Here is a 16,776-nt window from a genome sequence, read left to right on the forward strand (position 1 = left end):
ATTTCAGATCTAACGAGCCACAGATAAGACACACTGTGGTTTCACTGAACAAGAAAAATATACAGTACTCTCTGTATATGATGAATTACAGAGATTAACCTTTTGGCCCAAGATAAGAAGTTGTAAAGCAACAAGAGTTTGATTGCTTGCTGTGCTGTTTGTCTCTGATTTTAAAATGTTAGTAAGCATACAAATAAGATATTTTCAAATATAAATAAACATTGTCAGTCATATTTATTATGAAATGTACAATTTGGGCCATTCTACAAAATGGATGTCAATTGTGGCTCGCATACACACATCTGTAGCAATAACTGAGAGGCGTGAAACATTTATAACAAAAAAAGAGCTGATGCCAACTTGATATTGTATAAGAACTTTGTATTTATATGAGATTCTTTAGCCTTGCATTTTTTAATGAATAGTACTTATCTTACAGAATGTTTAAAACATTCATTTAAAATCACCTTATCAGATTGGATGCTACAGTTTCATAAAATCATCTCAAACCTTTTTTTTTTAAACAATAGCTTATTTTTATATTGCTTTTCTTTATGAAAGCTTATTTTTATATTGCTTGTGCCAAGTAGTTGAAATGGCTGCCTATTATTACAGTGGTAATTAATCAATCAGTTCATAGTTCACCCCAAAATAATAATAATAATAATAATAAAAAAGCCATAATTAATCAAACTTACTAAATAAAAATTAAGAAATGTTTCCTAAAAAAATACGCATAACTACATTTTATGCACAACTGAGATTTTAGCATTGTGTTATTTTACAAACACTTACCATGATATATGCTTACAACTGTTTAGTAGTACTATTATTATTAATTTTTTTATTATTAGGGTACTGCTGAGAATTTACGGAGCCCCTAAAGGAACATGGTGGTGGAAAGAATTCAGGGCGGGAGGAAAAATTATTTAAAAAAAAAAAAAATCAATCTCTTGCAAAACTCTTGCATTCCTTTGAGAAACGCTGCATTCCCTCGCACAACTTTTGCATTTTACTTTACAGCTTGCAGTGGTTCATACACATCCATATGTTCACAATGTAGCATGTTCAAATATCAAATAGTCAAATATCTTTGCGAGGAAAAAGTTTCTTAAGCGAACAAAAAAATTTTGCGAGAGATTTTTTTTTTTTTTTTTTTTTTTTTTCACCACCATGTCCCTTTAGGGCCTCCGTAAGAATTGGATGGTGGTGATGACAAAAATGGTATCACAATGTAAAAAGAAAATTGTAGTGGTTCTAAAAATAGGTTTCATTTTATTTATGCAATAATATAACACAATTTGTTTTATTTTTGATTTTGGGGTGAATAATGGAACAGGCAGTACAGATCTAAATCTGGATGTGAATAAAGTGTCTGCACATTATTGATCATTTGAAGACTGAAATCATTCAGCAGTGCACATTCTTACGTGTGACATACTGTGTCATTACGTCATTTTTTTAACATTCAAAGTTTCCTCTCAGATGGACATTTACCAGTTTAATCACAACATTATCACCACTGTGCCAAGAAGGCAGGCAGCATTGCAGGACTGCTCTCTCAGTCGATGAGACGTCTCTCACTGCACCTTGTTCTGAGTGACGGTCCGAGAGGCTAGCAGTTGGTTTATAGCATCATCGCTGTAGCCCAATGTGTCTCTGAGAACCTGGACTGTGTGCTGGCCAATCACAGGCGGCGGCATCGGATTGCCAGACTCAAAACTACTGAAGCGCACAGCAGGACCTGTGTGGAAACAATAAATGAAGTCAAATAATTGTTATTTTGTAGTATGCATGCTTAAAATGTTGCTGTTATCTGATAGAGCGCAGGTCTTTGGGTAAACAGCGAAGAGTTAAACTGGAATTCTGAATCAAATACATGTGTCGTGCATGTGTCGAGAGAATTCAGGAGTGAAGTGTATATGCAGAAGCATTTCTTTCAGGCCGAGACTTATTAATTTCACTTTTGGTGTGAATTGGCTTTTACAGTTGCCAAAAATATAACTTGTGGGTTTTTTCGTTACTAAAATTAAACAAGCAAGTCCATCTCAGGTGACAAATAGTTATGTACTGTAAAAGTAACGTAATGCTTTACTTTTCGCAATTAGTAAAGCAATAAGTTACTTTAATGCAATATTGTAATGCTTTACTTACTTAAAAGTAACTTTTCCCAAAACTGCATGATCCATCTGAAATCCATTCCTTATTATTATTATCAATATAAGGTCTATATTATTCTATACGTTTCAATCTGTATTTATTTTACTTTTTTTATATTATTTTTGTTACAAAACCCTATGAAGATTTGATTTTTATTTCTTACTCTTAAAACGAGGACTGTAAATTGAATAAATAATTTGCAATTAATCTCCTCATTCTTCTTTAAAAATGGAAAAACATTTTTTTTTATTTTAAATCATATTAAATGATTTCAAATTCCATAGCATTTGTTTTATTTGCTTAGTTTAATTAAATATTTAATTTTTGGTTTATCCAAGTTTACATCAACAGCCCATTTTTCCTCCCAAGACCCCACATGAAAACCTCTGCCCTATGCCACTATATGCGCGAACGATGAATCATCCCTAAAATAAGCTTGTCAAGTCACTAAATGGAGCTTGAATGTGGCAGAACGTACTTAATTTGGGCCCAATTTAAACAGTATGAAACATTTTCAATGAACTTTAAACAAAGACAACTAAGTGTAGGAGGGGCATTACATTTACTCATATACGTCAAACCTGCAGGAGAGTCCATAAAGTAACCGACTTACAATCTTGGAATATAAACACAGCCTACGTTATCCAAATGTGGCATTTACAGAAAGATGATGTTAAAACGGATGAGTAGGTCATCTGGGTGAGTCACTTCCTCAAAACTCAGATATTGCTGCCATTAGGCAGTATCAGCATATGCTTCCCTTTTCTTTCACAAATGTTAATTTTCCTGAAACTAATTGTTTCTCCTCCCCCACAATTCTACGATTTAACCGACTCTTGTTCCACGAAAAAGGAAAGAGACAATTGGCATTCATGAATCGTTTTGCGCAATAAAGGACATACACCTACATACTTCGCACATTTCCTCCTTATTGCTTTGAATGAGTGCCGTCTCCTACGCAGCTACAGGTCACATTCCCATGAGTGCCGGAGCCAAATGCATCCCATAAATGTGTCTTGATTGCTTAACCTTCAACATCCAGCGCTTTTTCAAATGTTTGCAGGGGCCTCGCACAAAAGACATGCGGTTTTCAAAACAGAGATGGTGCGTGTCGACCAGAGGCGAGGCCTGTCGTTTGTTATTAATAGCACTTTGGAAAGTCTCATTCTTCAAACGGACTAAAACAAGACATGCAACAGATCACAGACTAGAAGGGTAACGTGGGCTACAGAAGCCCAAGTGACGGTGCAAAAACACTTACTTTCTATTTAGATTCAGGCTATACAGTACAGTATAGTACATGATCATTTCCATATGCTCTCTTTAATTCGGCGTGCTTCTGATGTAACAAAGATGCGTATGGAGCAGCCTGTCATAAAAGAGTCATTTCTGGAGTGTATTGTGAGCCTAATATGTATTTGGACACTAAAGACACATTTCATACTTCATGCATGTATGAAACTCACTTTTCAAAGTTAGTTTTAGTTTTGGTCAACTTGTGTTGATTTTTAGTGGAAGTATTAAGTCAGTTCTCTTCACAATTACACAGATGTCTTAGCTGAGTAACTACCAAGTGTCCAAATATTTTTGCCTTCATTTTCAACAGTATATCTATTGCTTTACAATTCAAAACTCAATTAACGTCTTTCTATGTAACTTTTTCTTGAAAAGTGTGCTTTTTTGGAAGCTATTTTTTTTTAAATACCCAGATGTATTATTTTAATACTCCAAATTGTCCAAACATAATGGGCCACTTTTTATTGTTTTAAAAGGGGCAGAACATTTCCTGAATATATACTCACCCAATGTGTTTCTTCATTAGAACAGATTTGGAGAAATTTAGCATAACATTACTTGCTTACCATTGGATCCTCTGCAGTGAATGGGTGCCGCCAGAATGAGAGTCTTAAACGGCTGATAAAAACATTTAAAAGAAACAATGCTTCTGGCTAAAATACAAGTCCATTATCAATAATATTGCTTTCACCAGTGAAAAGGTTCTGAATCAAGAGAGAAATCTGCACTGTTTACAAGCCAAGACAGCTCTAAACAGGTATGTGGGTGGATTTTGATATGAGAAGACAACAGGAGATGGACTTTTTCACTGGAGAAAGCATTATTATGGACTATGGACTCAGAAGCAATGGATTAAAGTTAAAAACATCTTAATGATGGACTCTCATTTTGACGGCACCCATTCACTGCAGAGGATCCATTGGTGAACAAGTGATGTTATAATACATTTCTCCAAATCTGCTCCCATGAAGAAACAAACTCATCTACACACTGGACAACCTTAGGGTGAGGGTATTTCTGGTTAATCTATTTAGGATCATAATGCAGTCTAAACAAGATAACGGTTTCTCAGGAGAAAAAAATCTAAGAAGGGGGAAGCTCTAAAAAGTCTCAATTTGCTCTCATCTCATTCCTATCTAAACAACTGAGATGATACAGATTGAAGTCTAATTTGTGTTTCTTTGCCTTCTTCTGTTGGGTCGAGGACATGATGCAAAAAAATGGACCCAAGTGATCACAAAACGAACTATGCAGACAGGTACCGGCGACGTTTTACATTAATTAAAATAAGAGATTCCAGACAGATGCAGAGAAAACTCCACACAGGAAATGCGGCAACATGAAGATGCAAGTCAATCGGCCATTTAAATAAAAGAAACATCCAAAAAAGGAGGGAACAACAGATCTCAAACATGATTGTGTGCGTGTGTGGTTTCGCAGCCTCAGCAGTTAGAAGCAATGCCTTAACCACATCCTCTATCTCCCCTCCCTCGCTTCTAATCGACTGGCCGCAGGCTCATAATTGCCTCTTGCTCCCACATCTGCTTCTCTTCAGCTGTTATCGTGGCGAACGAGGGAGCGGGACGCTCTTCTCCTCCGCAGGCACGGACCAAGGTTTTCCTCTCGCTCTACCGCAACAAAGCCCGCTGTGTTCTCTCCTCCCATTCTGAACTTTATCCATTCTCGCTCTGCACCGCACACTTCAGAAGTCTGACCGGATGACTAAACTTACAGAAACATAGGGTCAAAAAATAATCACCCAAACCTCAATTACAGGAACGTCACAGGAAACGGTGGATCTGGGTTCCTCGGACAAGCTCTTTAATCTAATGATCCGTTCAGCATTAAATGAGACTAGATTAGTGTAATCAAGATGTTAATTTCAATTAAATGTTGTTATAAAGTGGCAACGATGCTTTATAGTGAAGAAATGTACTGTGTGCCAGATCTTTACATATTCCAGGGTTCCCTTTCAAATCATGAGCGTGAATTCAAATTGGATTGGTCACACAATACAGAAAGTTGAAAAAAGGAAGAAATTCAACATAGGTAATGCATTGTGGGAAATTAAGTGTTCTATTTATGATAGTATTTATAATGTTATAATGCACAATTAATCGCGATTGTCATGCATATTTAGTCAGTAAAGCCGGTTCTGTGATTAGTAGTAAATCTCCATCACCTGCTTTCAGGTGGAGCAGCATTTACTATACAGAGTCGTAGTTCTCTGACAAGCTATGCAAAATCGAGTTCACAATCGCAGACGATATAATTGTGTGATTATGAAATCAACGAAATCATTCGCGATAATTACAGCTGTTTGCGTATCTTCTGAACTACAGCTCTGTGTAGTAAATGCTGCTCCATCTGAGAGCTTGTGAAAATACCACATTTAATAAAAGGGCCGGGATGATAAATCGATGCAGAATCGATTCATGGATCGATTCTCAGATTTTCAGAACGCATCGCGATTCCTCTGGAATCGATTCTGAGTTTTGATTTTAACAGCAGATGGCACTCTAATCTAGTTTTTATTTGCACACTCAAATGCTCATGAAGAAGAGTGCTAAAGAGCGCTTGTGCGTTTGGCTGAGTCATGTAATTTCACCTCAGCTTAGAATGCTTTTATGACGCAAGATTAATGTAAACACAGCCCAATGTGAACACCTTTGTAATTCGCTTCAGCCTTTTCAAATTTTATGAATTATTATTTTAGGTTCAAGTGTGTGTAAGGATTTGGAAACAAGCAGAGTATGGCTGTTTCTAAAGCATGCAGTGCCACCTGATGTTCAAAACTAAGTTTAGAATCGATTCAAGAAAGAATCGTGATGCATTCGGAAAATCTCAGAACCGATGCTGAATCATTTCTCGATTCGCGATGCATCGATTTATTTTCCCAGCCCTATTTAATGACGTTTTTACTCCAAACTCACTTCATAACGTCAGCCGAATCTGTTTATTCAGCTGCATTTCCTGGTTTTCTTCTTCGGGGCATATCTGGATTTTCAGCACGAGAGCGCCCTCTGCCCTTTGGATGGAGATTTACTGCTGATCACAGAACTGTGCTTCACTGAAAGATACACACAACAATCGCAGCTTCTGCCTAATCGCGATTTATTGCCTTTGCGATTAAATTTCATTAATTTAGTTAATTAATTGTGCAGCCCTGTTTGTAAAAGATTTGTATTTCAAATAAAAGCTGATCTTTTAAACTTTCCCTTCATCAAAGAATCGTTCCGCAAAGTTATGAAGCAGCAAACCAGCACATTGGAATGGTTTCTAAATAAATTACATTTTAACATATATTCAATAGAATACAACTATTTTGAGTATTTTTTTTTACAGAATGTAGCCCTGGTAAGCAAAAGTACAAAATCTTACTTGATTTGAATGCTCATCTTTGACCAATAAACAGTAAAACAAGACAATCTGTCAATCCAACATTAAAAAGACAGAAATGGCAGCTTTCCATTGAGCAAATACATTCATATGCAATTCTGTTTGCTCCCTCAATTCAAAATCAGGAACTGATTTGGAATCCAAAAGCCCTTCTGAATTCAGTTTTCACTGTTGCTCAACCATAATGAGTTTCCATGCGAACTGCATTCAGCATTTTTAGGATGCATTTTGAAACAAACAACGACATCATCAAGCACAATTCTTTCTTACTGAATCCCTTTTCCTTAATCTGTGAAGCACACAAACATCATGATATACATTTGTGCTGGAAAAGCTTAAAATAAGTTAGTTGAGAACATCAGTGCAGCACTGAAGTGAGATGTTAGTCAGCTCCGATTCTCTCGCAGTCTCTCTGGGAGACGAGATTGAAAGATTACGGTAAACCACACTGACATGCTAAATATACAATTGTGCTGCTGATCTAAATTGCTCCTGACATTTTCCGAGCGATATGCATGCATGCATCACGTGGGCCTCTGATTGCATGTAAATATCATCATCCAACCATAAAGCGCCCTTTCCTTCCTGATTGAAAAAAGATTGAACTTAGTTTTCTGGTATTTCCATGAAGATTCCCCCACGCTAGTGGAAAACTTCTTTCCATTGAGTAAATATCAGTGACAATATGTTGTCGTGGTCACCTCATTTCCATTCCCTCGCAGATAACAGTTTCCTTGCTTCAAGAAAGACAGCATGTTAAAACTAGATAGTTCTGTCCGGTTCAGATTAGTTACACTATAATCTATATCTGATCTACACCACTTTAGATGACATGTATACGGAAATGTATGACAGAGATAGCTCCGGCTGTGAAATCTGAGTCACATTTGTAGCCGACATGAACACGCCTGTGACCAAACACATCAAATGAACTCTAAATTAATGTGGCAAGTTGCTTAGCAAATGTTTAGTTTTAACTTTAGTGTTCTCCTTGTGGAAACCTGTCTTTGGCATCTCAACAAATGCTTTATAAAAAGCCAAAGTACAGTAAAAGTTAAAATGTAATGTTAAGGGTATATATATATATATATATATACAGTACAGACCAAAAGTTTGGAAACATTACTATTTTTAATGTTTTTGAATGTTTCTTTTTATGATAAAATAAGTTTTTCATTTATTTGATCAAAAATACAGAAAAAAAATGTAATATTGTGATATATTATTACAATTTAAAATAAAATTTATTTGATCAAAATATACTTTAAATTATCATTTAATTTCTGTGATGCAAAGCTGATTTTTAGGATCATTATCACACGATCCTTTAGAAATCATTCTAATATGATGATTCATTATCAAAGTTGGAAACAGTTCTGCTGCTTAATATTTTTTCGGGCCATGTGATACTTTTTTAGGATACTTTGATGAATAAAAAGTAAAAAAAAAAAAAAGAAGAAAAAAAAAGCTATGTTTTTAAAATATAAATATTTTTGTAATAACAATATACACTACTGGTCAGTAATTTGGGGTCAGTAATTTTTTTTTTTCTTTTTTTTTTTAAATAAAATAAATACTTTTATTCAGCAAGGATGTGTTAAATTGATAAAAAGTGATAGTAAAGAAAATATATTATTAGAATATATATTATTAGAATTTCTTTTTTTATTTTGAATAAATGCAGTTCTTTTTAACCTTTTATTCATCAAATATATTAGACAGCAGAACTGTTTCCAACACTCATAATAAATCAGAATATTAGAATGATTTCTAAATGATCATGTGATAGACTGGATGTTACATGTGACACTGAAGGCTGGAGTAATGATGGTTGATGTTAATTTTTGTTTGAATGGAGTGAGTTAATTTTTTTTTTTGTATTTTATTATAGTAGATTTTTTTTTTTTTGTTGTAATAATATTTCACAATATTACTGTTTTCTGTATTTTTGATCAAATAAATGCAGGCTTGATGAGCAGAAGAAACTTCTTTCAAAAACATTAAAAATAGTAATGTTTCCAAACTTTTGGTCTGTACTGTATATATATATATAGTTCTGGGACAGTGAGTTTTTTTTTCATAAATTAATATTTTTATTCAGCAAGGATGCATTAAATTGTTCAAATGTGACAAGTTATAATAATAATTATAGTGCATAATTATAGTGCATGATTATTTTTGTTCATACATGTTATATATTAAAAATAGTCTTCTACTCAAATTAGTGTAATTTCATAAAAGAAATAAGCACAAGAAGCCATTTTTTACAACGATTAAAGAAATAGTTCACCTAAAAATCTGCTTAAAATTTATTCTCCCTTCACCATCCGTCTGAAAAAATGTTTAAGAATCGGCTAAAAACATATCTCTTCCATCTTTATTTGACCCTAACTCTAGCACTCTCTATTCTAATCCTATTCTTAAAAAAAAACACTTGTCCCTTTTAGACTATTCATTTGCTGCTTGTTTTCTTAAAAAAAAAAAAAAACTAACTAGCTTTTGAATCTTTTTGTATTCTATCTGTTTTCTTTTCATTTATTATACAATTAACAAAAGCAAAAAAAGACCTCTAACACTAGCTTGCTCTATTCTTTTTCTATTCTATATGTTTTCTTTTTATTTATTATATTATTTAAAATGACCTAGCTATGTGTACTACGTTTAGCTAACTGAGACTTGTTATAGCACTTGCATATCATTGCTCTTTTGTTGATTTTGATTGCATTTTTAAGTCGCTTTGGATAAAAACATCTAAATGACTAAATGTAAATGTAAAAAGACGTCAGAATGAGAATCCAAACAGTTGATAAAAACATCACAATAATCCACACCATTCTGACGGCACCCATTCACTGCAGAGGATCCATTGGTTGAGCAAGTAATGTAATGCTAAATTTCCCCAAATCTGTTATGACGAAGAAACAAACTCATTTGCATCTTCGATGACCTGAGGGTGGGGGACAGTTTTCATTTTTGGAGAACTATTAATTTAAGAAAATTAAGTGAATTACTTTTTGTGTTGTGCACAACACCACTGTGGAAAAAAAAATCATAGTAACAGTCTCGCATGGCTTTATTCTTTAAACACACTAATTCAATATTTCAGCGTTATGGGAGTTCATCCTCCCTCATGGCTTCTAGCCTTCTGGGGAGATTTTCCACTAAGTGTTGGAAGGCTGTGGGACACAAGAGCATCAGTGAGGTCAGATGTTGGGATCTGGCTCACATTTACAGCATTCCAATTAATCTCAAATGTGTTCAGTGAGGTTCAGGTTTGTGCATACTCTCTGCATGCAGTGTGTATGTGAAGTGCATCTCTGGTTCTGCATGGTTGACAAAACCAGAGGAAGAGAAGGAAAGAGAATAAAGAGAATTTCCCGGAGGAGATCTACAGCGCTGAGTGAAGTGAAGAGAAACAGGTCTCAGCCGCAGTGGGGACTTGAGAAAGAGTACAGATCATTTATCTTGAGTACTGTAAAAAGAGTGATGGTCTTTCAACAGGCAGAGCTATTACACATGAACAGTTATCTAAGTGTACCTGCTTTAATATAAGCATTTAAATAAAAAAAGCTGGTTATTGTTAGTCATGCAGCACTTATGTCATCACAACATTTATGCTCTTGTTTACCCTTATTTAAATGTTAAACCATAGTTAAAGGGATAGTTCACCTGAAATTGAAAATCTGCAGAAAATGTTTTTAAACTCATCTACATTTTGGATAGCCTAAAGGTGTTTCTTCAACATCTCTTGCTCACCAATGGATGCTCTGCAGTGAATGGGTACCGTCAGAATCAGAGTCCAAACAGCTGATAAAAACATACAATAATCCACAAGTAATCCACACCACTCCAGTCCGTCAATTAACATCCTGTGAAGCCAAAAGTTGCGCATTTGTAAGAAACAAATCCAGCATTATGATGTTTTTAACTTCAAACCATTGCTTAGTTAAAATACAAGTCCTCTCTTATTAATATTGCTTTCTCCATTGAAAAAGTCCTCTGGTCTGAATCAGGAGAGAGATATGCACTGATCAAGCACCATTTACAAGCTAAAACAGTGCAAAACAGTTCCAAACAAATATGTTGGCTGATTTTGATGCAAGTTGTCAACAGGGGAGAGACTTTTTCATTGGAGGAAATGTATTATAGATATTTTGGCTAGAAGCAACGGTATTAAGTTAAAAACATCTAAATGATGGATATGTTTCCTACAAACACAAAGCTTTTCACTTCACAAGACATTAACTGATGGACTGGAGTGGTGTGGATTATTGTGATGTTTTTATCAGCTGTTTGGACTCTCATTCTGACGGCACCCATTCACTGCAGAGCATCCACTGGTGAGCAAGTGATGTAACATTACATTTTTAAATCTGTTCCAATAAAGTAACAAGTAGGGAAGTATTCAGATGCACCTTTGACAGCACTATCAGGGTTATAAACCTCAGCTAAAAAGCATTGTTAAACCCTTCTGAAATCTTTGAATCCATATACAAGATATTAAATATCGATTTTATAATTCACAATGCAAACAAGCATGCAAGTGACCTGTAAACAATCCAATACATGCAAATGTTTATTTATGAAAACCACGTAATACCAACTTAAAACAGCTTTCTCTAACGTGGAAACATCCACATTTATCTCTCTTCCCGTGCTCAGTTTCTAGTTTGAGACGGAGAGAGAGAGACAGAAAAAGAGTGGGTGAGATTCTGCGTGAATTCTCATGCGTCCCAGAACGGCAGGCTCGAGCTGTCAAGCGGAGATGAACATCTTCATCTCAGGTGCTTTGAGCCCACGCAACAAGTAGCACCTCGCAGTCCTTTTATTAAACCTCTCAGCTTCTTTTTAACTACTCGCTGCATCTTTAATGGGCGAGGGAGAGAGATGACGACTGAAGAAGAAAAAAACGGAAGCGGTGTTGGATAAAAGGAGAATGTGAAACATACATAAGAGTGGGAAACCTCATTATATTATGGCATGAGGAAAAAGATAAAGGAATTCAGACTAGCATGCAAGTGCTCCTACTCATATATGAATAAAATAATGTACGAGGTGCTGCCTTTGTACACTGAGATGGCAAAGAGATGGTGAAGATCTCTGGAAACAGTGAGTCACAGTCGATTCTTTTTTTTTTAAAGGCAGAAATAAACTTCTATTCATTCTGGCTTGTTTAGTATGCGACGACATTTGTGTCTACTAAAAAGAGAATAAGGCCAATCAAACAGTGGTAAAATCATGCATATAACATTATGAGCTCCCTCACTGTCCACAACCAGGGAAACATAAAAACCATAAGCCAAAACTCATTTCTGACATAAAACTTCAAAACTGGCACAGGAAGACATAGGCTAAGCCCTGCTGTGTTATAAAGAAATGTTTCAGGTTCAGTACAAGTGAAGCTCTATTTGTGGCTTAATTTCCAAAACCAAACATATAAATTCATCTCCAAGTGGTTGCAGCAGAGCATTTACAATGGAAGTCTATTAGGGCAACAGAAATGTGAAGCTCATATTTATTGTTTCTTTTTTAAGTAACGTCTTGTGATTACTTTAGAAACTTTGTGTAACAGTCTCAATGACATGATGCTCTTTTTATCTATTATTTAAAAAATAATGTTTTTAATTTTTGCACTAAAATTCACTGTGATGTTAATGAATTTGTTGTGGTGCAACTAACTTGTATTTCACTAACTTTACAAAAAAAAACAAAAAAAACACCCCTCTCCTTTTTATGACAAATGTTATACATTCAGGCTGTGTGTTGTGACTCCCCAAAATGTTTATATTTTTGAATGATTCATTTAAAATTATATCTTAAAACATTATATTATTATTAACATATACAGCCACATACATTAAAGGTGTAAAAGAAAATGTTATTATTTGATGGTTAGACCAAATTATATTTTTCAACATTCTTCAAAACTACATACATTTTTTCAAATATAAGAATGCAAGACGTAAATATATAAGAACTTAAGAGCCACACATTTGAAACTATTATTATTATTACTACTACTACTGGACTACTACGTCATTAATCTGTATTTTAATGTTACTTTTGTGTTTACTGACATTGTCACAAACGATCTTAAATAAGCATAATGTGCACATTTCTGTTAATACAGGAAAATATTCAGTATGTGTGTGACAACATCATCATTCTTGACCCATAAAACAGCCCAGAGGAAGCTAAATTCATCGAAACATCAAACCTCTGGGACCTTGACAACACAACAAGACAAAAAAAATTCCCTACGAGAAGTGGAAGGTGACCTAAAAGCTCCAAAAACCCAAAACAGCCTGAAGGAAAACAGAGCTTCAGAAAAAGAAAGGCGACGGCTTCTGATTTGAGAGCAGTCTCTGCTGCACCACAGTAAATGTTTGTAGTGCATACTTGGCTAAGTCTACAGGGGGCATTACGACAATATCAGCGCTAACAACCTCAGATAGCTGGCTCAGGGTGACGTCAAAGCAGCTCTGTGTTGCGAGGGGATCTGACAGACTGTGAACATAAACGCTCTCATTCACACAAACTCTGGCCCCAGAGACAACTAAACACATCTTTGATGTGAAAAGGATCATTTTTCAGGAGCTGCAGCTTTACTGATCTACCAGTCATTTTGTCAGGAAGATTTTGTGTCCGAAACTGTGTTTACCTCTTGAATTTCTCTCAGAAGAGTCCGTTCATGTGTTCGAAATGTGCGGAAGAGTGATGAATGTATGTAAAGCTACACTAAATGCAAAAATTGATTGCTTTCATGTTTAAAATAAGATTAATTAAGGATTCACATGCATTTACTGTATGTGAGTACAGGTGTATAGAGAGATTCGAATATCAATACTGGGTCAGAGGTATGTTTTCCATCAACTTTTTTTTATTTTTATATAACGTGACTTAAGAAACAACATTTACATTTTTCTAAATCACTTGGAATTTTATGCAGCAATAACACAAACAACAGCATATTAAAACTGTAAATTGGGTCAACTTTGATTTGTATGAAAGCCTGTTTTGTTTAAATCTCTGGATTCTGACTTCTTTTTCTTAGAAATTGTACTTTTTCTTGCAGTTGTGAGTTTAAATTTTGCAATTCTGATTGTTTTCTTGCAATTTTGACTTTTTCTAACAATTGTGAATTCATCTCTCACAATTCTGTCTTTTTTCATAATTCAGATTTTTTCTTACAAATCGTACTTTTTCTTGCAATTGTGAGTTCAAATCTCACAATACTGACTTCTTTTCTCAGAATTGTGAATTATGAGTCCAATTCTAAGCGAAAAAGGACTAACTTTAACTTTGCCGCAATTGTTGCATTTTTTTTTTTTTAGTGGCAGAAATTATTTTCCATAAAATAAGGTTTCAACTGACAACAATTGTCCCATAAATTACAGCGCCACAGCAAAAGTTGAATAGCTGATAAGAACTTGAAGCACAATGACGAGCAGGACTTCTTTTTGGGGCCTTTCTGGATAAAAAACTTCACCTGTCAATTCACATGACATTTCAGCGTGGACCGGAGGAGAACGGTGAGGGCGTTTGGGAACGTTACGTCAGAGGAGATGCACTTCGCCTACAGCCTTTCCCACCATCTCATGTCCGTACCCTCTCATTCGTAAAATTTCCCTCAGGGCCTGGCTCCGAGATGGAGGACGGGGGTGTTCAGCTCTCTGAAGTGTGTTGTGTATGTTTCAATAAGGTTACAGATGACAGGCACCAGGGCTTGACAAATCATCTAAAGTTCACATCTTATCAGTTCAAAACAAACTAACCAACCTCAATGCACAGAACAGCACTATGCGGAAATAACTGTAGGGCACATAAATGTTTATAGTATTGCTTTCAAGTGTTGCTAGCCTAGCTAGATAAACAAACAGACAGACAGACAGATAGATAGACAGACCTATGGACAATGAATCCTGGAGAAGACTTTTTCTGTTTCTCCTTTAGCGTAAGCCAGAATTTAGAGTGATTCATTGTGCATTTCAAACCTGCTGACGTCAGGGAAAGAACAACTCCCAGCAGCAGCAGCGAGGAAACCCAATGGCGTGGTCCATTTCACAGAACAGCGCTATAAAACTACACGCCAACAACTATAAGAGAAATTACCCTGATAATACAATTACAGATGGTAAACTTTAATTGCTCATGAATCCTAATCATTATTTGTAATACTTGCTTACTGTTATTATAGCTAAAAGTGCTGAAGATTTTTGAAATCACATTAGTTCTTTTTGGACATAATTTACTCGCCATGTCAATCCAAACCCATGTGCTGTTGATTTTTTTTGTTGAACTTTGTTACACAGCTCTATGTCATACAATAAGGGCCCAGACGCACAAAGAACGATAACAACAATAACTACAAAAATAAAGTTTGAAAAAATAAATGTTTACTACTGTATGACTCAAGAAGACCAGCAATATACTACAACAGACATATAGACCACTTTTATTATAATTCAGTTTTTTTTGTAGTTCACTGAAAAATAAATTATATTTGAAATATATGTTTCATTATATTTAATATATCATATTTACATCATTTTATTTATGTATTATTTCATTCAAGCTGTTCCTTTAAATTAAATTATTAAAGTTATATAATTAGCTTCCATAAGGATATGTGTAAATATGTGGGTTGGACATACACGTATTTGTTTTAGCATCTAAACTTCCTTAATACATTCATTAATTTTCTCAGATATTAAAATATCTGAGAATACATCACAAATTAAGTGCGTCTTATATGATGCTTCGGAAGTTAACACATCTTATATATTCCTGCTAAAAACAAAAATCCTGATTATTTTTTAGTGGGGAAGTCGTCAAACTCAGAGTCAGCTGCAATACTACACTGATTTACTGGTTCATGCACAGATACCTGCTTCTCTCTTACCTTTTCCACATCATCAAATGTTCACCTTAGCCGGTCAGATTTGCAGCATCACAGAAAGCCGCAAACTCAGCTAACAAGAAGCTTCTGCCAAGGGCCTTTGGTTTAAATAAAGGGCTTTATTTTGGGAAATGCCTCACAATACACTGTCCTGCACAATCGCTAATGAGGCAGCTTCTCGCAATCAGCGGCACAAAAACATCCTCTGAGCCCTTTTCATCCTCACTCTCTTGTGCCTTAAAAAAGCCGGACGATGTTTCTTAACATGCATTCCTGTCGTTTCACCCACAAAGGAATGCCTGTGACTCTATTAGCATTATTCTGTGGTCATTAGTATTCTGTCCATTATGCAATCCGATAACACTTGTTGATCTCAGATTGTTTCGTCAGGCCATTTTGGGCTTATTCAACTCCGATGCACCCCTGACATCCATTACGTAATCTTTGCTTTCAGTTGACGATAGATAATGGCCAATTTCGTGCCTATGTTGTTCGGGACTACATTTTTGGTTCTGCACATTAGATGCGAAGAACAACGTTGGGGTTTAGAGGGAATAAATAGCAAGGTACCAACCACTGAGCTCAGAAATGCACAGCTTATCTACTGCAAAACGTTTGATACCATCAGAGTCACCAAAGGCGTGAAACGCTCCACAAGTGCAGTGAGAAAACAGACAGAAAACACTGACAGACAGCGATCTTATGTAAATAGAAGTGGAAGATTAGAGGCCTCGAGTGTGCGTTGTGGCGTTGTAGCGAATTTATGGGTCAGGGATGAGGAATGCAGAATGGAAAAAGGTGCTTGTTGTGGTTTCTGCCCTTTTTTTTTGGAGAAATTCTTCACAATCATCCTTGATTTGCCTCGGATGGAGACAACAAACGTGCAAACAAGGAACTGGTAAACAACCGTTCGTAGCCATCAAAGGACCCGCCTGATTATCACGGGTGTCTCTCCAGGGACAGCTGACGCAGAATGCATTTGTTTTGTGGTTGTGGAAGCATGCAGAATTCGTTGGAGCACA

General features: G+C 35.5%; 1 protein-coding gene across 4 annotated transcripts in view; it reads right to left on the reverse strand.

Annotated features, from left to right (window-relative positions):
• Positions 1 to 209: 209 nt before the first annotated feature.
• sugct (succinyl-CoA:glutarate-CoA transferase) overlaps positions 210 to 16,776 on the reverse strand; it is a 114,167-nt gene continuing 97,600 nt past the window's right edge. For all 4 annotated transcript variants that reach the window (XM_042751644.1, XM_042751649.1, XM_042751646.1 and 1 more), the window contains one exon: positions 210 to 1,744. In XM_042751644.1, coding sequence (XP_042607578.1) covers positions 1,581 to 1,744 — 164 coding nt within the window. In that variant the 3' untranslated portion in view covers positions 210 to 1,580. The remainder of the gene's footprint in view (positions 1,745 to 16,776) is intronic.

Source organism: Cyprinus carpio, chromosome B24, assembly GCF_018340385.1.
Source record: "Cyprinus carpio isolate SPL01 chromosome B24, ASM1834038v1, whole genome shotgun sequence".
NCBI lineage: Eukaryota > Metazoa > Chordata > Actinopteri > Cypriniformes > Cyprinidae > Cyprinus > Cyprinus carpio.